Source organism: Molothrus aeneus, chromosome 13 (assembly GCF_037042795.1).
Source record: "Molothrus aeneus isolate 106 chromosome 13, BPBGC_Maene_1.0, whole genome shotgun sequence".
Taxonomy (NCBI): domain Eukaryota; kingdom Metazoa; phylum Chordata; class Aves; order Passeriformes; family Icteridae; genus Molothrus; species Molothrus aeneus.
In genome coordinates this window covers 12,735,134-12,760,683 of record NC_089658.1, presented here as the reverse complement: position 1 = coordinate 12,760,683, position 25,550 = coordinate 12,735,134, and the positions used below count along the sequence as shown (strand labels likewise).

The window sequence follows — 25,550 nt, the reverse complement described above, 5'->3', positions numbered from 1 at the left end:
ATCTTGAACAGTTAAACTGTCAAAACAGAAATACTGTGCTTTGAGATGCCAAGGTCTGGCAGGCAAATAATAATGCTTTGTTGCTTGTTTTAGAATTATTAAATATACTCCTCTTTGGGAAACGCTTCAGGAATACCAAATACCCTCATTTGTAGTGAGGCCCTGGGCTGTTATGGCTGCAAGACTACCATGTCTTGAAAACTAAATTCTAATGTTAAAGCAATTGCTGTTTTGATAGAAGTTAAGAGTTTGCTTTCATGAAGCTTTGCTTTAGGCCTTAGGGTGTTATTCTGTAGTGCATCTCTTGAGACATACCTTTCTGAGTCTTTATAGCCTTGGAAAGGGCAAAGAATGCCTAGCACTTCCTTTGAGTAAGACAGTAAATCACTTGGGAGAGCTGCTTCTTAAGTAAAGTGCCAGCAAATCCAGTAGACTTTACCTCCTACCCAAATAACTCAGTGCCCTTTCAGCTTTGCTGTGTTCCAGGCATACTTGCTGAGGAGCAAGTAGCCTAAATTTGGGATTCACTGAATCCCAGCCTCTATATCAAGCCTGACCTGTTGCTTTTCTAATTTTGGATTTCTGAGCTGCCCTGAAATCATGAAGGTCAAACACTAAAGTATTTTGACCACTGGCTTCTTCCAGAGGAAACCGGAGCAGTGCAGAATTTGTTGTCTTGAAGATTGTTCATTAAGACTGTTCAAAGGAAGTGCCCAAACCCTGCTGAAACACTCAGACAGGAACTTGCTGTTCCACTGAAGCAAACAAGCTCTGGTGCTCAGGGTTTACTCCAGAACTAGGTAAAGCTGGAGTCTGATGTCTGCTGAGGATGCTCCAGCTGGGGTGGGGATAGAGTGGAGCAGTGTCATGTTAGTACAGGGTGGAATGCTGGAATCCTAGGATTTATCTCTCTGGATGAGTTCCACAGAATAGAGCTGAGTTTCTGACTCTAGACAAGAAGAAACATCTGGAGTTCTATTTCTGTTGTTCATGTAATGCCTCCTGTGGTTTGCAGCCTTAAATCCAAAGGGAAGGTTAACAAGCTACATAAACACTTGAAACCAGTGTAGTAATGCCATCACTATTGCAGCTGCTGCTCCATATCTCCTTTTCCCATATTCACAGGCAGGAGAAATAGCTGTAGGTACTCAGATTGTTGTGTGTGTGGAGGCCTTCAAGTCTGTCAAACAGTTGGAGGATGTCAGCACTGCCAGAAACTGGATCCCTCAGTGCCTGCAGCCTGTGAGATGCAAGTGGGTGTTTGCTGACAGTGGAACAGATCTCTGTAGAGACACTTAACTATTCTCTTGGTGTGGGGATACCCGTGTGTCTTTCAGGGAGCTGCAGTATCTTTACCTTTTCCCTGGCTACAAAGGGTTGAATGTCTCTGCTTCAACCCTTCTCCCTGATTCCAGAGATCACCTGCTTAGTCAGGCTCTGCAGCAGTCTCCTGGGAGCTCTTCCTGACAAGCCACTCCTTTCCCCTCCCCACAGCAGCATGGATTTAGGGATCCCTATCATCTTGCTTAAAAACAAAGGAGCAAGCTGCATTCCAAAAACCTCACTTCACTTTAGAAGTGGCAAACTGCCTCAGGAAAGTAATGATGTGTGCTGCTCTTGCATGGTAATGTCAAGCCCAGAGTTGCTGGACTCTGCTTTTTAAAGCTGTTTTAGAAACAAAGCGTTTTGATTTTCACGTTAACTGTCGCCATGACTTTTAAGCAACTAAATTTCATTTTGCTTTGGCACTCTGTCAGAACTAAGCGTGAGCTAAGCTCCACAGGACTCACAGATGTATGAACACATGTGAATCAGAGCTGTTAGAACCTTAAGGCTATTGAAAAGTCAGAAAGGGTAAGAAGCCGAATTCAAAGCACACAACTGAAGCTTCAAATGAGAATTTAAATATATTAGAAGATATTTTTTAACTTTGTTCTTCTTTTTAGGATGCACCTGGGAATTTGGTGCCATGGTGAATTACATCAAGAAGACCTACCCTCAGACCCAGCTGATTGTTGTGGGCTTCAGCCTGGGTGGAAACATAGTGTGCAAATACCTGGGAGAGAGCCAGGCCAACCAGGAGCGAGTGCTGTGCTGTGTCAGCTTGTGCCAGGGGTACAGTGCACTCAGGTGGGTCTGGAGCCTTCTCTGTGCTGCTCTCTTCTGGGACTGCAGGAGGGAGCAGATCTCTGGAAGGGCAAGGTGAAGATGGGTGTTTCTCTTGCACTGAACTGGTCTGACAGACTGTGTAGGATGGCACCCTCCTGAAGGAGCACCTGAAGCTCTGTTGATTTGCAAGCACAAGTAAACTTTGTCAGCAGTGCAAACAGGTTTTGTGTACCTGGCCAGGTACATGCTGGCAGCTTCTGCACTGTGCATGAGATGCTGTCTCATGGCTAGAGTGAAGAGGAGGCATTCCCTGTGCAGTCCTGCTGTAATTAACCAGGCAGGCTGGGCAGCCTGACCAGCTGCTGAGCTGATGCCAGGTCTGCAAGCAATAGTTTACACTGTCTCATCACTCTGAGAAATATCCCATGGTTTGTAATAGCTTGTTTGGCCTCAGTGTGCAGTTTCATCTGGCAGCTCTTAGCCAGGGAGACTGGAAGGGCACAGCACAGTCTCTGTCAGTCTGTGCTCCCCTCTTAGTGTCACTGAAACAGTGCTGGGTGATCAAGGGATGGAGAGGTGCTCACAGCTGTCTTATAGGAGGGGGGAAGATGGGGTGGAAAAGTATTACAGCCCTTAAGCCTGAAAATATTGATGTTTCCCCACCTGGAAGGCAAGGTTGTGGCACTTGAGGAGCTGTGATGGCTTCACTTGCATGTCCTGGTGGAGGGACCAGGCACAACTTGAAAACTGGACTCAACTAATGCACTTTAACCTTTCCATGTGTGCACAGGTCATGGAGATTAAAACACTGTAACTGGCTAAGCTGCTGTTTTCAGTTTTTACTGTCTGTACATATGGACAATTACTAAAGTGCAGTTGACTCTGCAGTAATTTACCTGCAGTTTTGAGCTATGGGACTACTTCCAAGCCAAAAGGGACTGTTAGAACTCAGGTATTTGAGTCAAGATCCTTTGGGCTGATATGAATGATGAAACTGTGGCAGGTCTGTGAGGGGCTTGCTATGGAATTCAGCCTCACAGCCTGGAACTCTTGATGCTGATGATGCCCTGCCTGTGTAGGGACCAGTTTGTTATTCAGCTGTCTGAAGACACCTTTTATGAATCAGGCTCTTACGGGAAAAAGCAAAAAGCTTTTCTGGAAGCACTAAGATGTGAGTAAAAGCTTGATATGCTTGTAATATTCTTGCTATCTAATCCCTTTTGAGGTCAGATGTGACTACTGCTAAAAAAGTGTATAATCTGCTGCTAGTTCACACCCTTAAAATCTGAACAGATGCTAGAGGAACAGCTGTTCTGTTTTGTTTCAAGTAAAATGTTCTTAGCTGTCCTGGGATTCTGGCATAGAGCACAGAGCATCCTTTTGAAGCCAGCTCTCCTTAATTGCAACCATCAGAGAAGGTTTGCAGGGATAATATCTGGCTGAGGTCCACTTGGTTCATCTTCTACAATTATGCAATATTGTATTCCTGATCTCCAAAATGCTGTTATGAGTAATGCTGTTATGCTTGCATGGCAAGGACAACCTGATTAACAATTCTCCACTTGGATATTTCTGTGGAAAAACAACTCATGGGGTTTTTTTTTTTCCCTGAGTTTAATGTACCCCATGGTGTGGGCTGTGTGGATTATTGAGCTCTTGCCTCCACCTGCTGGGTAAACATCTCCTAGCAAAGCTCCTGCCACAAAACATCTGCTCTGTATTACTGGACAGCCAGCAGGAAGGATTTCAGCTCTTGTGTCTCCCTTCCTAATACTCACATCTGCTCTAAGTGCTAATTAGCTGAAGAACCACAGGGAAGCAACATCTACTGAGCAAAAGGCAGGAGGCGGGAGGGCCTTGTGCCCTGGTTATAGAAATGGGAGGGAGGAGGTATAAAGCACCTCCAGGTAGAATGGTGAAGCCACTGCTTTCCTGGGCTTGGTCTGGTACATGAAAATAGCTGGCTTCAGCCTTCAGGGCTACATGGAAGTGGAGTACCCTGGTAACACAACCAGTTAGTTTACAGTTCCATTTTTTTTTTTTAATTGGCTTGTCCAACGTTTATTCCCCAAATAACTTTCATAAGCAAAGGAAAAAATTTTAGTGAGCAAGGTGAACCAAGGATCTCAAATAGGAAAGCCTTTCCAGAGCAGCAGCAATACTAGGATCTGCCAGAACAATGAGATCTTTAATGAATTAACACAGTCTAGGGAATGTGTTCCCTGAGGCTAAACAGGGACAGGTCTCCTTATTCCTTAATCTCTGCCTGCATAAGCTTGATTCTGCTTCTTGATCTTGTGGAATGCATCTTCATCATAGCTCCAGGCTGTGGGGAGAGACCTCAGCTCTGAAACCTGGGCAGTCCTCAAAACACTGGAAGCTGTCTGTGGTGGTTATTTTAATGCTTGCAGCTCTTCATATATTAGGAGTACTGCTGTACACCACAGGAACTGCAGGGAAATGTAGTAGTTTTAACTTCAAACATCTTGGGATAACTTAATAGGTTTGCTTGGAAAACCTTTTGTGAAGAAAGAAATGTGCATTTTTCTATCTTCTTTCATTCCCCTGCCCTGGCATAAATGTGGTAGGTATAGCCTGGCTAGACAAAAAGATAATGGATTTTTCTTTTTTTTTAAATCCATACTCTCCAGCATGGCTAATTACAAGAAAACAGTTTGTTCCTGCCTGGTAGGGGACTTGCAAGCTGTAGCTTGGAAGGTCATGCTAAATCTACAGTAGTTCTCATGGTATGTTAATGTTTAAGTGGTAGGAGAGCTTCAGTAGCTGAAGCTGCTCCCAGCATTCTTCAGTCTCTCAGTAAATGATAGTGTGTTCCCTCAGCAACAGCAAACCCTGCTAGGAGTAAAGCTCTAACCTGCCCATGACCCTGCATAGCAAAGGAGTGCTGGGATCTGGCAGAGCTCACACAACTCTGGATGGTTTAAATTCTGTTTTAACAACAGATAAGCTGTGAAGTGCTCTTTTGCTCTGAGAATGGGTAAAGACTTCAACTCAGATGCCACTTGCAGCTGCAACTAGTATTTATTCCTACAGTTCCTGCCAATGAACTGAAACAATAATAGTATCTGTACTTATTGGAAACATCTGCACAAATTATTTCCTCTGCAGAGCTGTATTACACAATAGACAACACTGTTGAGCAACAGGTTTTAGCCCTTTCCTTGAAAGTCCCATTATGTAAATTACATTCAACTTCTGCAAAGGGATACTAAAATCCTCTTGTCAGTGTTATGGATCTTGATTGATGGCTCTTAAATGCTCTGATCAAAACTGCTAATTGTATTGTGCAAGATGAGACTGCAGATCTGTTTTCTGATACTAACAAACTTCATCAAAGTGGAAGTCATTTCCTGGAAAAGGTTAAGCTGTGGCAGAGAAGGCCTGGAGGTTTGTTTACACAGCCCCCAGGCTGCCATAAGATGTTAACAGTGTATTAATCTGATCTTTCAAGGGCTCCATTAACAGCTTGGTTTGTTCTGCTGTGTTTTTTCTAGGGCACAGGAAACCTTCATGCAGTGGGATCATTGCAGAAGATTTTATAACTTCCTCATGGCAGATAACATGAAGAAGATCATCCTTTCTCACAGGTACTGCAGTGCATCACTCACACTGACAGTATTGATTGGGTCAATTGCTATATTGGATTTGTCTGCCTGGTCCTTTAAAATAGGACTCCTGACAGGTTTAGCACAAGTTCCTTGGTAGATCTTTTGATGAACCAACAGAGAAGGTGAGCCCCTGTCAATCTCATTATACTGTAAAATAGACAAACAAGCTTTGGCCATTTTGTTAGAAGAAAGACATTGTTGTCTTTTTGTATTCTGTGGAAACTTGCTTAATGAATAAACAAGACATGCACAGGAGAACATTGCAATTAGACTTCAAAGTGGAGTATTCTGCGTCTGTTTTACTTCTAGCCAAAGAATTCCCTATTGAAGGAGCCTCTTGTTCTGCCACCTACCTGAGGTAGGACTAATCTTCCAGATCTGCTGTATGGAGTTGCTGCATATCAAATAAGCAAATAGTCAAACCTGTAGCTCTGGCTTCTAGCTGTTCCTCTAGAAAGAGCATGTAGCCAGCAAAACACTTTAACATTGCTGTTCCTGGAGTGCTGTAGGATCCTTGTGCTGCTCTTGCTGATCCGTGGCTCTTGCATAACAAAAGAAATTTGTGTGCTAAACAGGTGACATGCTCTTGTTGGTGTTTTCCCCATCAAAGGTTCTCTGGGTGGTACTTTGTAGACAAGAAAGTACCTCATGTGTGTGTATTGGAAGTTGCCTGACTGAGGGGAAAGGAGGGGAATATCTTAAGACCTATTTCACTGAAGGAGGATGTATCACTTGAGACTTCTGGTTTGTTGTTTACACTCGGTGCAGTATGAAACACTTGTAGAAGGAGGGTGGCCAGTGTAGGATGATCCACGTAATTCATTCCAGGTTTACAAATATTTAGATGACTTGAACAAATTTGAGGAGTGAAGTTAGGTAAGCTCCCATTAAAAGGTACTTAAATTCTTAACCCAGAAAAAGCTGGTGCTGATTTGAAAGGAAGTGTGTTGAGCAAACTTTTTCCATAATCACTTGTGCTCTACCTTGCCCAAATCAAACCTAGCCTGCCCTGCAGCTGCCTCTCAAAGGGAATAAAAATCCCTTTCCAACTTGTGGCTTTTGTTCTGTTAGTTAGGGAAGAAGCTTGTTCTGGTAAAGAAACACATCCTCCCCTGAGGGCAGTAACCAGCTATGACAAGTGTCCATAGTAAAAGCTTTCTGCTAAGGGAATAGCCTGAGTAATTTCTGTGTGTGGTAGCCTGAAGTCTGTGCTGGGGGCTTTAGAACCAGATGATGCAGGAGATGCTGTGCCCAGCATTGCTGGTGCTCTCACTCAAACCACGCCCAGGTTTGGTCTGAAGCCAAAAAGCCCTCCCTCTAACATGTAGCCTCAAGTCCAAATGCCCTTAGTGCCCTCTGTTGTGGGAAGTTTCTTTTAAGAGGGCCCCCTCATGCAGTTTTTCAGTAGATAAGGAAAACATTTTTTCCTACAAGGAGGCTGCTGGGGTTTGTTATGTCTTGCTGCTGAGGTAAGTGGACAAACAAGCTGTTCTTGCTCCCAAGGAAGCCTCATGTTTATGTAACCCAGTTCTAATCTTATCTTGTCAGATTTGGTAAACTCAGTTGTCCTTGAACAGGTCATGGTTTTGCTGCCCTTGTGTTATTTGGATGTAATTCTTGATGTCACTCTTCCAGGCAAGTTCTTTTTGGAGATAACAACATGAAGAAGCCACATAGCCTGTCAGAAGCTGATCTGGGCAAGCTCTATACAGCAACATCACTCATGCAGATTGATGATAATGTTATGAGGTATGAAGGGCAATTCTCTGCTCCCCTATAGAACTCCAGGTATCTTCTCTTCCCAGTGTTGCTCTTGCATGCCCCTTGTTGTGCCTGTGGGACTCTGCTGAAGTACAGTGAACACAACTTCAAATTCTTACTTGCCTCCACATTAAAGAAAACTTAGAAGAGAGGAAGAAGACAAATTTACTGTTTACAGTCACAGCTTCTTTAAAATCATCCAGGAGGCATTTATTTATTAGTGACACCTGAACCTGCAGCCTTCACTAAGGTAGGAAGAGGCCAAGCTCTAGCAACAAAAAAGGGCAATGTGGAAAGAAGCTCAGAACTGTTCATGGATTTCCTTAACTCTGTTTGAAAAGTCTTCTCCCCATAAAACCCTTCTGCTTTCTCAATACACAATAGGGCTGGCTGAGATAATGCAACCTTTCTTATTTGTCATACTAACACCTAATTAAGTGCTCTGCTTTAATAAGCAGTAGCCTGTTACTGCCTGTGCCCTTGACAATAACATAGCACTTTAGGTGGCAGTGTTCATACCATGGCATGTTCTGTATCAGGCATTGACCCCTTTCCAAAATAAAGCTGCAAGGTGTTAGCTAAAAAGCTATGACACTTTTGGCAAACCAGGAGAATGGTTGGCTGCTTATAAAAAAACCATTCCTTGGGAAATCTCCCTGCTTGTCCCCCACCACTGAGACCTTTTAGTTTGGACCAACAGCTATGTTGCCCCTTATATTAAAAAAAAAAAAAGGCACTTGAATATAGGCTTACTGAACTCTTGGTTTGGGATGGTGTGAAAGGATTTGGCAAAGTAGAACCACAGTGAATTCTAGGGAACTTGTTCAGTAAATCTGAGGTTTATAGGCTGTGCTGGGTTTGTATTTGAAAAGACTTTTAGGGAAAGATGAACAAGATCCTAACTTTCTTTCATTCACATGTACAATTAAGTGAAGTGGGGTGTTTTAAAAGAAACACCCTGAGGGCTGCTGGTCCTCAGTTTGCATGTTTGACTTGCCCATGCTCTCAGAATGTTTGAGAAGGCACAGAAACCATCAAGGCATGTGCTGCCAAAGGGTTTTGCAAAGAGACTGGGTATTAAAAAAATTGTCTATGGAAATTGAGCCATTATTTCTGTTTCTGCATGTGTCCTCACTTAAAAGTAATAGTGACAATAATAGTGACTGAAACAGGTGATATTAAGTGACAATCTGTCCATTTCAGGAAATTCCATGGCTACAGCTCACTGAAGGAGTACTATGAAGAGGAAAGTTGCCTGCATTACTTGCACAGGGTAAGCTCTTGCAGCAGGCTGCTCTTGCACTCGAGGGAAAATACTCTGTGGGTTTTTTTGTTGATACCTGCAGATGCCTTAGCTGAGATTTTCAGAAATAATCAGGCAGTATATTGGAGTGGGATTTCAGATCTTGCTACCTCTAACACTGGGGCTAAATTCTCTGGGCTCTTAAGTGCAAATAACTCTGGCAGGTGATAGCACCCATGAGATGGAGACAAAGCCACACATTCAGCTGACCTGCTCTGAGTGTATGAGGATAAAGTGGGAAATGGGAGCCTGCCCCTTCAAGGAAGAAAGGCTTACTGGATTCTATGGAAGAGACTCAGGATACTGACAGGCAGATGCTTGAGCAAAGTTTTGCCAAAGTGTAACTGAGATCAGTTCCTCCTTTTTCTACTGAGCCAGAGAATGGAGATGTTCCAAGGGAGTTTTCCTGGACTTTAACTAAGGTGTCCATAACAGAGCTGGCAATAGCTGCCTGATGTGCAATGCAATGCAGAATGAAAAAAGGGTGTAGTTCTTTCAATTCTGAGAATGGGGACTCAGTCTGTTTGCTCTCTGCCTCTTAGAGGAAAAAATTAACTCTGAAATAAGATCTTAATTGAATTATGCTAAGATACTTTTACAGTTGGTAGATTGACATTCAAATACTAACCCCTTTTTGGTTTGGTTTTTTCATTTCATGTCATGTTTCCTGATGCAGATCCATGTTCCTCTTCTGTTGGTTAATGCTGCCGATGACCCTCTTGTTCATGAGAGTCTTCTTTCAATTCCAAGAGCTCTTTCAGGTATGCTGAAATAGCCGCCTCCAGCTGGGCATATTTGTGTACCTACAGCTTGCTTACCACATCACAATTCCTGATTTCAAAGCAGCTTGACTTACCTCCTTACATCTGTAATGCTGTGGGAGGGGTGCTAAGCCTTTTTAAGTCACCAATTGGTAGAACTAACAAGGCTAATCCTGAGCAGGAGGAACTTCAGTCCTTTCAGGCACCTGTTGATAGCAGCAGGTTCCATTCTTGGATTAAAAAAGATTTCCTCACATCTCCATTGCTCACTGGGATTTAGTAGGAGGATGGTGGTTGTGACAGTCTGGATGAAGCACAGATAAACTCCTCCTTTGCTGATGAAATGGGGACAGTGCATGCATGGCTCTGTCACTTGGCACTGAACTGGGATCTCCCTTGAAAGGAGTTGAGCTGTCTGTCTTCAAACAAGGAAAAAGGTAAATTATCCTTAGAAGCTCAGAAGAGGGAGCTGCTGCTGCTTCATCACACAAAGAGTGGGTGCACAAGGAGGGAAGCAGGCTTCATCCTTTTCCTGGTCAGAGGTTGTGAGCAGAGAATTTATCCCCAGCTGCTTTCAGACAGGAGCAAGCACAGAGAGTTTTTCACTGTCCATGCAACAAGATGGCTGATGCACTGTCAGAGCTTAGTGCAGCTTGACATGATGCAAACAGTCCTAGTTCCAGGGAATGTGAGTTAAAGGTGTTCATTTGTAAAAGAATGACCATTCCTACAGCAGTACAGGTATTGCTGTTAGGGCCCAGTCAGCAGCATCTCTTGGGCAGCCTTTGTCCTGGCAACTCAAGATGCTTTCATTGTCATCCTGAAGATGTTATCCTGGAACTTTCTGCCTTTTTTCTTTTACAGAGAAAAAAGAGAACGTCATGCATGTGCTGCCCCTTCATGGAGGCCACCTGGGATTTTTTGAGGGGTCTGTGCTGTTCCCAGAGCCTCTTACCTGGATGGATAAGCTCGTGGTGCAGTATGCCAATGCCATCTGCCAGTGGGAGAAGACAAAGCCTCACTGCTCAGATGCTGAGCAGGCTATGTCTGGCCAGGAGTAATCGACCCAAAGACTCTGGATCACTTGAGTAAATCTCTGTTTGGGAACATCTTGTTCCCTCACCTGCTGCTTCAGGTTTCCATTCTCTTTGATATCCTATGGCTGGGGTTTGATCACCATGTGTTTTTTTCCAAAATTGAGTTAAAGCAGAGGTTAACATCTGGTCAGAGCCTCTTTGGATATCCAGTCATGTGGATTTGTAATTTACTGCTCTGCTTGAAGAATTGGGTTGCTGTCTGTAGCTTGTTCCAGGGCTACTGAGCTAAAGACTGCTTGCTTTAATATAGCAGAAGTTTCACATGTCAAAATCTCTTTACCTGCTGGTCAAAAACTTGATCTGCAGCATTTGTTTAGGTGTAGATGATGGGATAACTGTGGCTCTCTTTTCTCTGGGTGCTGGAAAATCCCTGTACCAAGCCACAAGCCAGTGAGTGGTTCAGTCTGTAAGGCACTACAGTGTGGCTTGGAAAAACAGGTGCTTGACTGCAAGTGTAGTGTCAGCTTTGCACCATCTCAAGGGAGACCTTTTAGTACCTAGGAATGCACTTGCACAAGTGAATCACTTTTAAAATATTCAACTTTTCCATGCTTGAGCTGTGAGTGGATTGGGGTGGCTTTATGCTGCTTCTCCAAGTAGAGAAAAGCTGCAGCCTGGTAATGCCAGTTAATGTTTCTATGTAAACATGTTCTCACTTCAGGACCTGATCAGTCACCTTCTTGTCACCTTTGCCTCTTTTTAAATACTGTTATCTTTTCAGTACTGGATTCTTTGTTTGACCTGGGTCTTTTTAAAGCTGGCTCTAGCTTCCAAATGGAAACCCATGATTAAGAATCTGCAGGATTTTTTCTGTGAGCTCAATTTGCTTGAAAGAATATTTAATGGAGAGCTATTGTACTCTCTTAGGGATTGATTGGTGGGGGGTAGGATGTATCTGTTTAGATTTACTCCCCTTATGTCAGGGTAAATAATACCAAAATTCCTCCCATTAGCTTTCAGAGCATCAGGTGGGTTTGAGACATGTGACTTGCCTTACAGTTAATGTGGAGCTGGTGTCCCCAGCCCTGTGCAACTGAAGTGACATCTTTGCATGGCTGACTACTTCCAGATCTGTGTAATCTGTAGGATTACTGGCTCCAGTAAGACACTGGGCTCTTTCTCACTAGAATTTTTTTCCACAACCAGACGTCCCCTTCCAGTTTTAATGTGCAAAGTGAAGTGTGAGAGCTGTTTGTAGGAAAGCTGGCTACTCACCTGTGCTTTTCCCTCAAGTGGCAGCTATGGTCTGTGCCAAAATAGTTATTAAAGGAAAGTTGTCCCATGACAATCTGGAGACTGAAACTAGTGGTAAAAATCTTTTTTTTTTCCTTTACTGTTTGTTCTCTCAATATTGTAGAGTCATTAATCCATCCATAGGGTTTCTTTATCACAGTGCCAGTGAAGTTCTTTTCCTGTCACAACTTCCCTCATCAGCACTTTATTGCTTCAGCCTTGGTCTGTGTTCCAGGCACTTTAATTTATAGCTTAAGGGTGAAACCAGCTGCAAGTCTTCAGTCTGGTAACAACAAACCTGGGGAACAAGCCTCCTGGACTGCCCTGTCCCTGAACTTCAGCAGGTTGAGTAGGTGGGGTTTCATTTTAATAAAGCAATAATTAACTATTGTAGCAAAGATGCATTGTCATATCAGGAAATTCCTTTCATTTGCCTTAGGCCAAACACCTTGGCCTGTGATCCACGATGAACTGTGGATGTCTGCACATTCTCCTAGTCAGTAAATCTGGGCTTCTTTTTTTCTTCAAAGAGAAGATGAAACTAAGTAAAGCTACAGCAAGATTTGGCTGTGCTTGTGGCTGTTCCTTAAGAGCTATTTTAGGGCATCAGTTAGCAAGGATATTCTTAGCTGATGGATATCTTGTCTCTGTGTTATGTTCTTATTCATACTGCATCACTAAAGTATGTCATAAAAGACATTTCAGGTTTTTTTTGCTTAAGTAGTGTTCATGTAATATTCATTGGGTATGACTTAAATATCTCCTCACTTCAGCAGAAGTGGAGTGTAAACAACACATGTACACATCAAATAGCTACAGCATAAATTTAGGTGTCTAAGTCTCCCAAAATGAGGTGAGCAACTGGACAGTTCTCAAAGCAGCAGGAGCAGTAGCTTTATCTAATCAAGTTGAGATTTTTCTTTAAACTTGGAGAGCCTTTCTGAGGAGTACTCCTTCCTACCCCACAACCCAAGCCTTCAGAAGGGCCAGTGCTGTGGACTTTCTGAAACTCTCCACTACAGAAGTTCTGTGGGTTGCTCCTTTGCCCTAGTTTTGCACTTGAATCTAAAACTGTTCAAGTCACTTGTGACTTAACTGAGTCTGGCTTATGTGGGGAAGGACAACTTTTGTTGTGGCTTTTTTGTGCAAGGTTTCTGGAGCTTGAGCTTCAGCTTAAGCCTGTAGGTGGAAGCAGTGTAAAAAGAAAACCTGTTCTCAAACAAATTTGATGCTTTTTTCAAAGCAAGACTTGTAGTCAGACTTGCATCAGTAGTCAGACTTTGTTCAGTCCTAATCTGAAATACTCTTATCTCCCAAAATAAGGCAATACTACTCTTGTTATGTGGGCAGGTGGTCTTTATTTGCCCAGTGAAGCCAGCCTTAAATGCAGTCTGAATTTTTCAGTCTTAGAGGTGAAGTCTTTCATCTCCTGTCAAAACACATGGGGCTGCTGAAGTGTGCACTTGTAGATCATTGCAGTGTGGTCTGATAGAGCAGTTCAAGATTACAGCTTGGTCAATCTGACATGTGATCTGCTTAGTTTCAAACTGGGATTAGAAAAATCTTTAGGAGAGCTCTTCCATGGGTAGTTTCATGGTAAACACACCTTCCCCATCACTGAATGTAAGTAGCACTTGAACATCAACCCTGAGGACCCTCTCAATCAGACAGCAAGTTGCAGAACAATTACTCTTTGATGGTTAGGCTGGTCCAACCATCTCCTTTGCCATTTTTCTGGAGATATCTGAAAATGGTAAATAAGCAGCTCAGACTTGCTCTGACTGAGCACAAGGAACTTCAGCTTCCACTACACGAGCTCTGCCAGCATTTTTAATTGTCCCATTGTTCTAAATCAAGGTGTTTTCAGGTGGGTCTGGCAGTGTTATAGTTGCACTGTAAAGGCAAACAGTGAACTTCCTTGCAATCCTTTTCCTGAGTGTTTTTCTGCAGTTCCTGTTTATGAAGGTATGGGTTACAAAGACAGGGCATTAAGTAAAAACGTTGGGAACTATTAACTCCAGTACTGAATTTAGCCAAGCTACCTGTGTGTCATCTGTCCTGGGTCTGTCTCAAGTTCCTAGACCACAGCCCTTTGACACGTGGTGCCTTGCCCTTTTCCTCCTCCTCCCCTGACATCAGCATATCTAGAGACTTTAGTAACAGCTCTGTCAGAGCTTTTGGGGCTTTGCTTTTTGGTGAATGAATTTTCAGACACTGAGGCACACCAGTGATGCACATGGCACAATTGAGTGCTGATTTAAAGGACCTTTGTGGGCAGCCTACAACTGGCTACAGTCAGTTTCAAGGCTGAAAATAACAGTGTATATAAGCAGTGGATCACTTTAAACTCTCTGTTCCTTTAGCAGTAGGAATTGAGTCATAGAAGCAGGATTTGCTTTGCTTAATGTGTGACTTGTTATCCTGCAATCCCAAAGTTTTTGTCTGTTAACACTTCAGCAGCAAAGCTGGAGGTAAATTGCTCAAGTGGCTGCATCTCAAAGCAAAGAGCAGAGAGTACCATCTTCAGGACTTAATTGCCAGTTTAGTCACCTGGATTGCTTCCAGGTTTTTCTGGAAATGCTATGCTTGTCTGGAGCTTAATGAAATTCTTCAATCTTTTTTTGTGAGACCAGAGAAGGCCTGAGCCTTGTGCTGCCTGTGCAAGTCATTTGTTGTAAAGAACATCTTGTTTCTGCCTTGAGTCATACTCCATGTCTGTAACCCTCCTGTGGATTGGTTCATTTGGGAAGGTGCTGGAGCCACAGTGACTCAAGGCAGTGTCCTTTCCATGGCTTTTAGGTGAAAAGCAAACAGCCCTTTTTGGTGTGAGGACTTTAGGATTTTTCTCCAAGCTTAGAATGCCTCAGAGCAGCACCAGCCCAAGGGAGGGTGCCCTGTTCCTGTACCCTCTTCTCACTGGCAGTGGCAGTGACACTGGCCTGGGCTTCCTCAGCTGTCAGGGGAGCTTAGGCACAAGTGCCATCAATGAGTCAAAGCAGTTGTCAGCTTTCCATGCTGTGCTGGAAAGGTTTCTGGAGTTATCCTGAACATCTGCACAAAGCCCCTTTGCTTTGGTCTGACTGACAAGCTCCCATTGTAATCAAAGTTCTTGCATGACCAGAGAGGAGACAGACAATTTTCTTCTTGGATCTCCACTATAGTTCTGCTGGGGTGTTGACCCATCTCATGGTCCCTGCCAACTGGAAAGTCTTTAAAATAAAAAAAAAGCCAAATAAAACCCATTTGTATTTGTTATAACCAATTCCTAGTGCTTTACCCAAATCAACACCTTTCCAAAGGGGCATATTGTCTCATTGTTACATGATAGCTTGACTGTAATTTCCAGTGACAGATCTCTAGCAATTCTTCTTGAGAAAGCACAACCTCTCTCTGAAAGTTCCTAGCCAAAAAGGTGTGTAAAGAGCTTGGTAAGAGGAGCCCTGTGCCCTTGTTTTTCTCATGCAGCTGTGTTAGAATGGGCAGAGTGACTTCCAGTGGTCTTGGTGAACAGTTGACTATGAAAATATTTTCAATTTGGCAAAATTTTATTCTGTAACTATCTCTAAATGCTGCCCTGAAGAAGCCTGTATATTGAGACACCCTCCCTGCTGCCATGTTCTGAGTCAGATTCTCTGGAGCTGAGAGCTGCAGGGGAGATGATTTGCAACTAGCAATGCAATTTTTCTATATCTGCTGATGTTTACCTTTAAAATTATATATAAATATATATAAAACTGTCTTTGATTTTTTTTCTTTAATTTTTGTTCTTGTGTGGTGTAAAATGGAAGTCATTGCAAAACAAAATGTAATTTTGTTATCTTTGATTCAGTGGGGTTTCTTTATTTAAAAATAAAGGACTTATTGAAGTCAGTGCTACAGCTAGTGCCTGTGTGTGAAGTTCCCTATGTTGGCAGAGGCTCTCAGTCTTCCCTGAGGCCCAGCTTGGGGAGCTGGCTGAGGGGAAGGTGATACAAGTGGTGCTCAAGCCTTTCCTGGTTGCTTTTTGTCTTCTGGCCAAGAAGAGGTCTTTGATGCCACTCTGGTGGAGAATGGGTACAGCATCAGCTTAAAAAAAAACATATCTGCCATGAAACTACAGAAAAAGAGTTCTTTTTGCCACTGGAATACAACATCAGCTACTTTTCCCTATGTGAGAGCAAGTGCATTGCCTGATCTTTCAGCTGCTGGCAGAAGGAACACAAACCAGCACCTCTGGCCAGGACAGTGACATCTGTGAGCCTAGGGTGTACAAAAGCATTACTCACCTGACCTAACAACTCTCCACTGTGTGATTTATTACCTACAGCCCAAGGGAGGGAGCTGTGGAGGGGAACTGGGACTGGTGCTCTGCTGGGGCAGCTGGACTGGGTGCTCTGTGGCACACAGTGGCCTTCATCTGTAATTTATTGGCCATTTTGAATTAGCTGTTAGATCCACTTCAGAACACCTTCCTGCCTTGCTCAGTCACTCAGCTGCCAGCTCTGCTGTGCTGCTCTCTGTCTCCCCATCACAGCAAGCTCCTGGCTGACAATTTGTCACAGGAGTGATGAGCAGCCACAGGCACCTCCCAAGAGCTGTGGCTGTCCCAGTCCAAATCCCAGAGGCAGCAGTGTGATACTCTTGTCTCTGTGGATGAGTTTTTTCCCCTTGTTCTGTTTCCACAAGCTGCAATTGCTCTGCCTTCCAGGCAAGCTGTGCTGTTGTGTTTGCACTGGCTTGATGCTGGCAGGGTTGTCACACGTGGTTTCCTTGGGATGGCTCCAGGTACAGAAAGGAGCCAAAGGAGGTGGAGAAGTGCCTTTTGCTCTGTCTCTGGACTCCTGCACAGCCTCAGGCTTTGGGACTGTCCATGCATGGACTCACCAAGCAGCTGAGGCTGGAGCAAACATCTAACCCCAGGCAGCCCTGTCCTGTTTGGTTTGAGCCCAAGCCAGTGCCCTGCTGAATGTGGCTCTTGTCAGCACCCTCCACCTCAGCCAGCTCTGGGTGGGGGGCTGATCTGGCTGATGAAAAGGACTCATGTGGGGCTGGCAGGGGGGACAGGACCCGCTGTGGCACCAGGCTCAGGGAGAAGGTAACCTGGGCAGAGACCAGGAGCTTGTTCCTCTCTGAGCCCTGCTGCTGGCTGAGGGAGGAGATGGTCTGGGAATGGATGTTCAATTGGCTCTTTGGAGGAGATGCCTGGTTCATGACCCAGAACAGACTCTCTAGCCTGGGACAGCTACTTATGCCTCCCTCCTCCCCACCTGAGCAAGCTGTAATTAGTGTCAGGTGCAGCTTGTTTGCTGCACAGGTACCATCCTTTGCCCTCCATGGTGACTTTTGGTGGGGCTTCCCTGAATGAGCTCCCTTTCACAGTGCAATGCTAGGAGAAACAACTGCGCTGAGGCTTTTGAAGAATTTAGGAGGGTACATGCTGCTTGTCTTTCAATTGTTTTGTGATTGAAATCCATCTCCCAGTCCCAATGGCTCCTGCAGGTTCTGTTCTCCTCCCTGCCCAAGCAGGAATTGGGCAGACACAGCTCCACCTGGGACCCTGGTTGGATTTTTGTTTGCATCTGTTTTCTCTTCCCTACTTAGAGCAGATAAGGAAGAACTGGGAGCCCTTTCTTAGGCAAGAAAAGGACTTGATCTGGAATGCAGGGAGGATGGAGAAGGGCAATGCCTTTGTCCTGGTGCCAAAATGCAGTCAGTGATGAGGGGACTGGGGTCTCCTGCCAAACACTGGCACTCCTGATCTCCTTAGAACCACCAATACAGCCAGCACCCAAAAAGCTGTGCCCCTGTTCCTCACCATGAGGCACCAGAGCTCTGCTTTAAACACTTTATTTCCCCCTCACTGTAGCCCTCCCTTCCCAGAGCAGACACTCTCCTGTCCTCCCCTCGCAGCTCCAGGAAAGGCTGTGGGAGAGGGCTGGTGGCCTCCTTTCTCCACCAGCTCCAGAGGGAAGGATGCTGTGCCAGGGAGGGACAGCCCTCTGCCTGGAGTGGGGACAGGAGGGACAGGCATGGAGCAACACACCCAGGCTGCTTCAGCACGAGCAGTCACTCAACCAGCATTACAGGAGGGAGGTGGTGGGGTTAGAAGGCCACCTCTGGTGCTGTGGTGCAGGGGAGAGCAGCAGGCTCCTGCTTTAGAGAGCTGTGTCCTCAGACTCGATGCGAGGCCCAAAGAGCTTCTCTGCAGTTGCTTTGCCATCGTACTTGGGCAGGTTGCCACCAAAGTCTGCTGGCAAGATGTCAGCATCGATCTCCTGGTAGAAGGATTCCAGCTCCTCGCCGTGCACAAAGACCTGGGGGAGATGGGAGTGACCCTCAGCAGAGGAACAGGACAGCTTTTCCCAACTGCTCTGTTTCACCCAAGGAGGTGCCTTTGCCTGCAGGTCCCTTTCCCACACTCACCCTCTCCAGCAGTTTGCTCTTCAGGAAGGGTTTGACCACGTTGTAGGTGGTGGTGAAGTACCAAGGCTGGTGGATGAAGTGGACGGCCTTGAACCGCGCTGGGAAGGAGTCCTGGCATCCCAAACCCAGACACAGATGGTTACAGATGGTGATCTTACCTTTGCTCAGATCTTACCCAGATCTGAGCAGGCAGCAATGGACACACCAGCACTGGCACAGCTCTCCTTGCTCCATGTCCCCTACTCTGTTCTGACCCAGAGGATCAACCATCCTCACCTCAGGAGTACCAGGGAGCTGAAGAACCTCCCAGACAGCTCATTGCTCCCACCCATGAGAAGGACCTTCCCTGGGAGGAGCTGAGTGTCTTTGGCATTTGGTCCAAGGGCAGAAATCCTGGAGTGCCTGTGTTTCCATCCAGCCTGGACCAGGCTGGGCTGAGAGGCTCATGAGGAAAGCCCTCCAGGCCATGCCCTAGGATGCTGCAAGGAGTGGTAGCACTGCTTCTGGTCAGGCATATGAAAAGGCAGGGAGATGGGGTGGGGAAAATTTTGCAGGGTTAAGCCAATTAGCTGGCAAGGCAGGGAGAGGGTGGTGGGGAACAGCCTCTCCACAATGCTTTCTCATTGTTCCAGCATGGTGGCGATCCCAAACCCTGCTAGGCCTGCCTCTGAGCTCCCTGCTTCCCCAGGGTCCCCTCTGCCACTGCTGGGTGCAGACTTTGCCACCTCACCTGCAGCATGTCCACCATCTTCTTGAGCTCGGAGGGTTTGATCCCTGATGCCTGCTGCATGGTGAAGCCCTTGAAGTTCTCAATGATGCAGAACCCATTGATCTGGGTCTCTTCGTTCTCCAGCAGCTTCTCCAAGATAATACAATAGGCACGAAGAATCTAATGGGGAGGAGAGAAGGCAGGGTCTTGGATGAGGTCTCACCTGCAACAGACCTTAGGAGGTACTCAGGAGGAGTCCCATGGAGTGTTATCCAGGGTCTGTTGGACTCCAGCCTGCTTGTCACAGCCAGCACCCAGATTTCAGAGCAAGGAAAGGGTGACCACATTCTTTTCAAGTCATGAGCATCAGATGTGGATCAGTGATACACTGAGACCAGATTCAGAGCTGAGCAGAAAAGGAAGCTGTGAGAAGCTGTGAGGTTCATGCTTGGAACCTCTTTGTCAAGAAGCCCTTCCCATGCCCTCCATTCCCTATGCCTCAGTTTCCTCCTCTGGCCCTGATTTAATGCTGTGGTGCCTTTCTTCAACCCCTGTTACACGGGCTGGGGGATGCACAGCCTGAATTTGGCATCTTGCACTGCATCCTTTGAGGTGAACCATGCTCTCCCAGGCTCCCTCAAAGGATCAATTCAAAGGGTAACAGATTAACTTCCACCTGTATAGCTGGTCAGATGCACGTGTGTGTGTGTGTGTGTGTAAGGATGCTGTGCTCAGTGAGTGTGTGTGTGTGTGTGTGTGTGTGTGTGTGTGTGTGTGTGTAAGGATGCTGTGCTCAGAGAGAGTGTGTGTGTGTAAGGATGCTGTGCTCACAGTGTGTGTGTGTGTGTGTGTGTGTGTGTGTGTGTGTGTGTGTGTGTAAGGATGCTGTGCTCAGAGAGAGTGTGTGTGTGTAAGGATGCTGTGCTCACAGTGTGTGTGTGTGTGTAAGGATGCTGTGCTCAGAGAGAGTGTGTGTGTGTGTGTAAGGATGCTGTGCTCACAGTGTGTGTGTGTGTGTGTGTGTGTGTGTGTGTGTGTGTGTGTAAGGATGCTGTGCTCAGAGAGAGTGTGTGTGTGTGTGTAAGGATGCTGTGCTCACAGTGTGTGTGTGTGTGTGTGTGTGTGTGTAAGGATGCTGTGCTCAGAGAGAGTGTGTGTGTGTAAGGATGCTGTGCTCACAGTGTGTGTGTGTGTGTAAGGATGCTGTGCTCACAGTGCCGAGCAGGACAAGCCCATATGCAGGACCGCAGCTGTGAGCAGCCTCTGAGCTGGGCTCACCTCATCGAAGGTGATCTCCTCGTAGTCCCAGTTCTCGATGTTGAAGAGCATCACCACGCGGCCGTACTTGTCCCTGCTGGCCAGGATGCCGGGGTAGCCGGCCTCGATGGTGCTGCGCACGGCCTCGGGGCTCAGGTTGTCAAACAGCTCGGGGTACTGCTGCCGGAAGTTCACGTAGCCTGCAGAGGCAAAAATTGGGAAAACTGGCTGCTTGCCCAGCCTCAGGAGGCTGGGAGAGCTGCCAGAGACGGGAGGGGCTGGTGATGGTGAGATGTCAGAGCCTGAGAGCTGTGGAAAGCTCTGCCTGTGGTCCACATGGATCAGGTCTCCTCCAGCAAAAGGGGAAAGAGAAGCTTAGCAGCAGACCAGCCCCAGCATGCTTGGTGCAATCCCTCCCCTTGCCAGGAGCTTCCCATACCTGCTTTCTCTCCAACACCTTAACAAGTAGATAAAGAAATTTCCCCCTTCATTTCCCTTCTCCCCTTCCTCTCTCTTTGGGTGAAACCCCCCATATACCCTCTCTTGGCACCCTGCAGGCACAAAACAAGGAATTTCATCCTGGGAAAATGCTGGCAAACAAAACAGCTCGTCTGAGAGCCAGCACTGATAATTACAACTCATTATCCCCCAAGCTGACACAAAGAAGACCAGAGCTGGAGCCAGGCAGGTTCCAGTCAGCAGCCACCCTCTGGGCTGCCCTTCTGCTCCCCCTCCATCCCTATGGATCACTCTCAGTGTGAGGAGAGGGTGCCACAAGCACCCCAACCTGTCCCCAGGGATGCCCCAGGGGTGAAAAGACCCCCAGGCACCATGCACAGCAGCATCAGGAGGGTGCAGAACTGGCTCCTTACAGGGGTACAGAGGGGGGAGTGTAGGGCATGTACAGGGCATGGGGGTCTCAAGGGGATGCAGCCCAAGCCAGCTGGGTTGGCTGCACGAACAAAAGCATCACCAAATGTGAGGTTTTTTTCCATTTTGTTTGGGTAAATTTGCAAGGAATGGGACTGTCCTGGTGCTGCAGGATGCCTGGTGTCACCCTCATTTATCTCCTTCCTCATCCCAGCTCCTTTCAAGCCCCTCAATCCTATTATTCTATTCATCCCCTCTCTTCAAACCCTGACTTTTTCTATTTACCCCCTCTCTTCATTCCCTTCCCCTGTCAGGGTCCTGCTCTGCCAGCACAGCCCAGTCTGGGCAAGGAGCCACCAGCACAGGACAGGGAGCTGCTGGGGGATGTGTACCCTCACTCCCACCCAGCATCACAGCCCAGGAGGCCTCCCCACCTTTCAGCAGGTCATAGGCTCTGTGCACATCGAACTTGCGAGCGCGGATGAAGCGGAGCAGGAAGGAGTCGTCCCTCTCCTGCACCTTCTCGGCCACCTTCTGGCAAACGTCCTCGCCGCCCGCCCGCTCCTGCACCAGCTCCCGCAGCGCCTTCACCGCCACCTCCCGCTTCTCCTCCGTCTCGTTCAGCTCGTCCTTTGCCTGGGGGGGAGCAGAGAGGACACCCAGTGATGGGCACGCATGCTGAAACACCCCGGGGGTGTCACAGACATCTTTTATGAAAAGTCCTTTCCTTAGAATTTTTCCTCCTGAGAAGCTGAGAAACCTCAAAAACAAAATGTAAACAATAATTATCTGCTGCTGTAGAATGCAACAAGTAAATCTGTAATTTATCTCATGCAGTTGTTTCTAATAACTAATCACAGCTAACTCAGACTCTCAGTCCAAGAGACAAGCCTTTGTTATAATTCCTTCTTTTTCTATTCTTAGCCAGCCTTCTGATGAAATCCTTTCTTCTATTCTTTTAGTATAATTTTAATATAATATATATCATAAAATAATACATCAAGCCTTCTGAAACATGGAGTCAACATTCTCATCTCTTCCCTCATCCTCAGACCCCTGTGAACACTGGGGGATCATGGAGGCACCCAAAAACTGGGGGAGGATAGTAAAGCTCCTTGCAGCATCCCAGCATAGGGAGGGCAGGGTCACTCAATCCCCAGCCTGGAGACATTTTGGTAAGTGCATCCCCCCCAGTGCAAAAGACAGCAGAGAGTCTCCTCTGGCCCCTGAGGAGCAGGAGCTGCACCTTCCCCCCGTTCCCCACAGCTGCCTCACCTTCTGCAGGGTGTGTGGGGGGATCTTCTCGCACCTCCCGAAGACGGGCCCGTGGTCCTTGGTGGTGAGGCGCTCCAGCTTGGAGCGCAGCGCCTGCTCCTCCTCCGACACGATCCGGAACGTGCCCGTCTGCGGGGAGGAGAGGCTGTGGGGGCTCCCCAGACAGCCCCCTCAGCTCCCTGCCCCAACTGGGAGCTCTGGGGAAGGGGAGAGGCTCCACACGGGCACCCCAGGGGGTGCAGTGGAATAGGGACAGACTGTGGAGTGAGGTGCAGCCTGTGCACCCCATTCCAGCGCTGCAGGGAGGGCATGGTCAGGGCGCAGAGGATGGGGCAGTGTGGGGACAGTACTCACAACTGCAGACATGTTGTCCTCTGTCTTCTGTCAGCAGCAAGACACTGGCAGAGGGAAGGAGGAATCAGCATGGATCCAAATGGTGTCCACGGCCTCCCTTATGCCCCATTCCCTGACATCTTGCACAAATAGGGGCAGAAGTGGGTGTCCAGAGGACACCCCCAATCCTCCTCAGCCCCATCACCTACTACCTGCATCTCTGCCTGCCCAAGGAGGCTGAGCAGCCTGGAGAAACACCAGGGATGTTTGCAAAAGCAGCTTAAAAATCTGTGTATTGATCATCTGATACCTTCACATGTTTTTCTCAGTCTGCCTTCCCTCTTTGGGCTGGGGACATCTCAGCCTACCCTCACCCAGGTGGTCTCAGACCACCTTCACATTGGCAGAGGTCAGCATCCAACTTTGGCCAGGCAGCCAGCTCACCCTTTTATTTCTACTACCAAAATAAATAATATTACCAAAATAAATACTCATCCCCAAAGTATTTCCCAAACTCTCAAGTCTCACTGCTCCACCAGCTGCAAGGCTGGACTATAAACCTCTCAGCATCTTTCCAATGCAGTCTGGGTGAAACACCTTGTTCCCATCCACGAGGACAAGGGCTGCCTTCATCCTGCCTCCAGCACCTACCCCTGCCTGGCTGTAGCACCAGCCCCAAGCCCTGGCTGTGTGAGGGATGCTTGGCTCCAGCTCACCCATTTCCCAGGGCTATCCTCTTTCCCTCCACCTCCTGGGGAAGGGATAGGCATCAAAACCAATTCAAGCTCTGGAGGTGCCAGGTTGAGTGAGATTGATGGTCTTCAACGCAGTTCCTTCAGTTGAAAAATGTCCTGGGTACTCACCAGGAAGAGCTGAAGTGTCCTGAGCAGGTGAGTGCACAGAGCTGAGGTGGGAGCAGGGGTGGCGAGGCCGGAGTGGAGCAGTGAGGGAGCTGGACGAAAGCTTTGTAGAGTCACCGGGTTGGGATTAGACCGTCACAAGGCATCAACTCACTGCAGCTTTACAATTAAGTCAGCCCAGCCCAGGAAAGAAACCCCATTAAAACATTACAAAAGGCAGCTGAGGAGAGGGAAGGAGGGAGCTGGGGCTCCACGGCCAGCGGGAGCGTGCGTGGGGAGGCGGGCTGGATGCCGGACCCGATTAACAAAGTATAAAAGCTCCTTGTTGTGTAACTCGCTCATTAGCACGGGGCAGGGGCAGAGGCAGGGGGTGGGCAGCCTGCCATCCCGGCCTGCTCCCTGGGGTGAGCAGGACAGGTCTGTTCCCCAGCTCCTGCCCCAAAAACCCTGGCAAGGTCCTGCTGTGAATTCGGCTGTGTGGGCAGGGTCTGGCTGCGGGGATGGGTCTGTGGCAGAGGATGCTCCTGGGGCTCTCCAGTTCCTCCCCTATGGGGCCTCCCAAACCAGCATCCATACAAGGCCCCTTTCAGTTTTTATAAAAAAGAGACGCAGGCAAAATTTCTACAATGCCCTCGAGTGATGATTGACTGCTCGGAGCTCTGGGAACTGGAGATGCCACAGACCCATAAGGGAGGGGAGCCCTGGGATGTGGGAGAAACAAAGCTCAGTCCACATGTGGGTGCAGCAGGATGGCAAAATGGCTTTTCTGGGATGCCCCAGCATGCTGAAGCTACACAGGGCAGGAGAGCCCTTGCAGCCTTGATTCTTTGGGTCAAGGGTTGTGGGAGCTGCGTGAAGATGTGGAGAGGATGGAGCTGTGCTCAAGCCCAGGAGAGGAGCTTGGCCAGGCTCTTACCATGGTGGGGATTTTGGGGAGGTGGCAGGGCTGGGCTAAGAACCAGAGCAGGGCTGAAGGGGCTTACACAAGGCATGTTTTGTAATGCCCCTGGGATTTACGGATTTGGTTTCCACATAGGGCTGTCCTGCAAGTGGAGGTGAGACCCCAATGTGAGGGAGGGAGGAGGAGGAGGAGGAAGGCACGAGACTCCAGATGAAAGGCTGGGGTGCTGCTGAGGGAAAACTCAGACCTGTGCCAAAAGGCTGAGCAATGCCACTGTGGCCTGAGGCACTGTGCTCTGCTCTTCTGAGGAGACCCCCAACCCTCCCATCCCCTTCTCATAGCCCTGGTGCAAGGCTCAGCTCCCTCCTACAGCACGTTGGACCTTTGTGTGCAGCTCCGTGCAAAATAGTGCATAACAGGGGTACATCATCAGCATGGGGTTCCCCAAATAGACCCAATAATGCTCTGTTGGGGTGCCAGAGAGAACCTATGATCCCTGGGGCACCTGGGCATCCCAGCCAGCACGGTCAGCATGGTGAAATGGTTTTGCAGACTCATGTACAACCCCTGGCATCATGAAGCGAGTGTCCTGGGTGAAGGGGTCTCAAGGGGGACCCACCCTGATGTAGTGTGACAGAGCCCTAAGTGCACCTCTCTTCCAGGTCTGGTTATCCCCCTGCCCACAGCCCCATGTCAGACCCTCAGCACCATCAAGTCCAGCTCCACGTGAGCACGGAGCTTGTGAAATATCCCACGCTGTGCTGGCTTGGGATCCTTTGGCCAAATCCTGCTGCTTAAAGGCAGGCTACACCTCCTGGTACGCTCAAGGCCACCCCGCATGTCCCCCGGAATTAAGGGGTTTACTCAAACCCCACGTGGGTGTGTGAAAAACGCCAATCACTTGTTCTTAAAGTTTTAAAAAGTTTAATAGTAATAAAATGGTTATAAAAATAGGAATACAATTAGAGTAATAATAATTTGGACGATTTGAATTAGGACAATATGAGACAATAAAGACAAAGAGTTACGGATGTCCGGGTACCTTTTTCT

The 25,550-nt window shown here is 47.4% G+C and overlaps 2 protein-coding genes across 2 annotated transcripts in view; one reads left to right on the top strand and one right to left on the bottom strand.

The window, feature by feature from the left end:
• The window catches only part of ABHD2 (abhydrolase domain containing 2, acylglycerol lipase), a 36,787-nt gene extending 21,016 nt beyond the window's left edge, over positions 1-15,771 (top strand). The window contains exons 6-11 of the mRNA XM_066558672.1: positions 1,947-2,130; positions 5,625-5,717; positions 7,374-7,487; positions 8,703-8,772; positions 9,479-9,563; positions 10,428-15,771. Of these exons, the coding sequence (XP_066414769.1) occupies positions 1,947-2,130; positions 5,625-5,717; positions 7,374-7,487; positions 8,703-8,772; positions 9,479-9,563; positions 10,428-10,624 (743 nt within the window). The 3' untranslated portion in view covers positions 10,625-15,771. The remainder of the gene's footprint in view (positions 1-1,946; positions 2,131-5,624; positions 5,718-7,373; positions 7,488-8,702; positions 8,773-9,478; positions 9,564-10,427) is intronic.
• A 2,010-nt stretch (positions 15,772-17,781) lies between these two features.
• On the bottom strand, positions 17,782-23,723 carry RLBP1 (retinaldehyde binding protein 1). Its single transcript, XM_066558988.1, has 8 exons — positions 23,603-23,723; positions 22,761-22,804; positions 22,407-22,535; positions 21,566-21,767; positions 20,283-20,461; positions 19,026-19,184; positions 18,296-18,406; positions 17,782-18,186 (listed from the first exon to the last, which is right to left on the bottom strand). The coding sequence occupies exons 2-8, from the start codon at positions 22,770-22,772 to the stop codon at positions 18,028-18,030; spliced, it is 951 nt and encodes a 316-aa protein (XP_066415085.1). The 5' UTR covers positions 22,773-22,804; positions 23,603-23,723; the 3' UTR covers positions 17,782-18,027.
• Between the last annotated feature and the right edge of the window lie 1,827 nt (positions 23,724-25,550).

Excerpts from the sequence above, each read along its gene's own strand:
- RLBP1 (XM_066558988.1), bottom strand. Across the intron at positions 19,185-20,282 it reads AGGAGATCACCTTCGATGAG|ATTCTTCGTGCCTATTGTAT; the intron begins GTGAGCCCAGCT and ends CCTCCCCATTAG. Across the intron at positions 18,187-18,295 it reads AGAGCAAACTGCTGGAGAGG|GTCTTTGTGCACGGCGAGGA; the intron begins GTGAGTGTGGGA and ends CATCTCCCCCAG.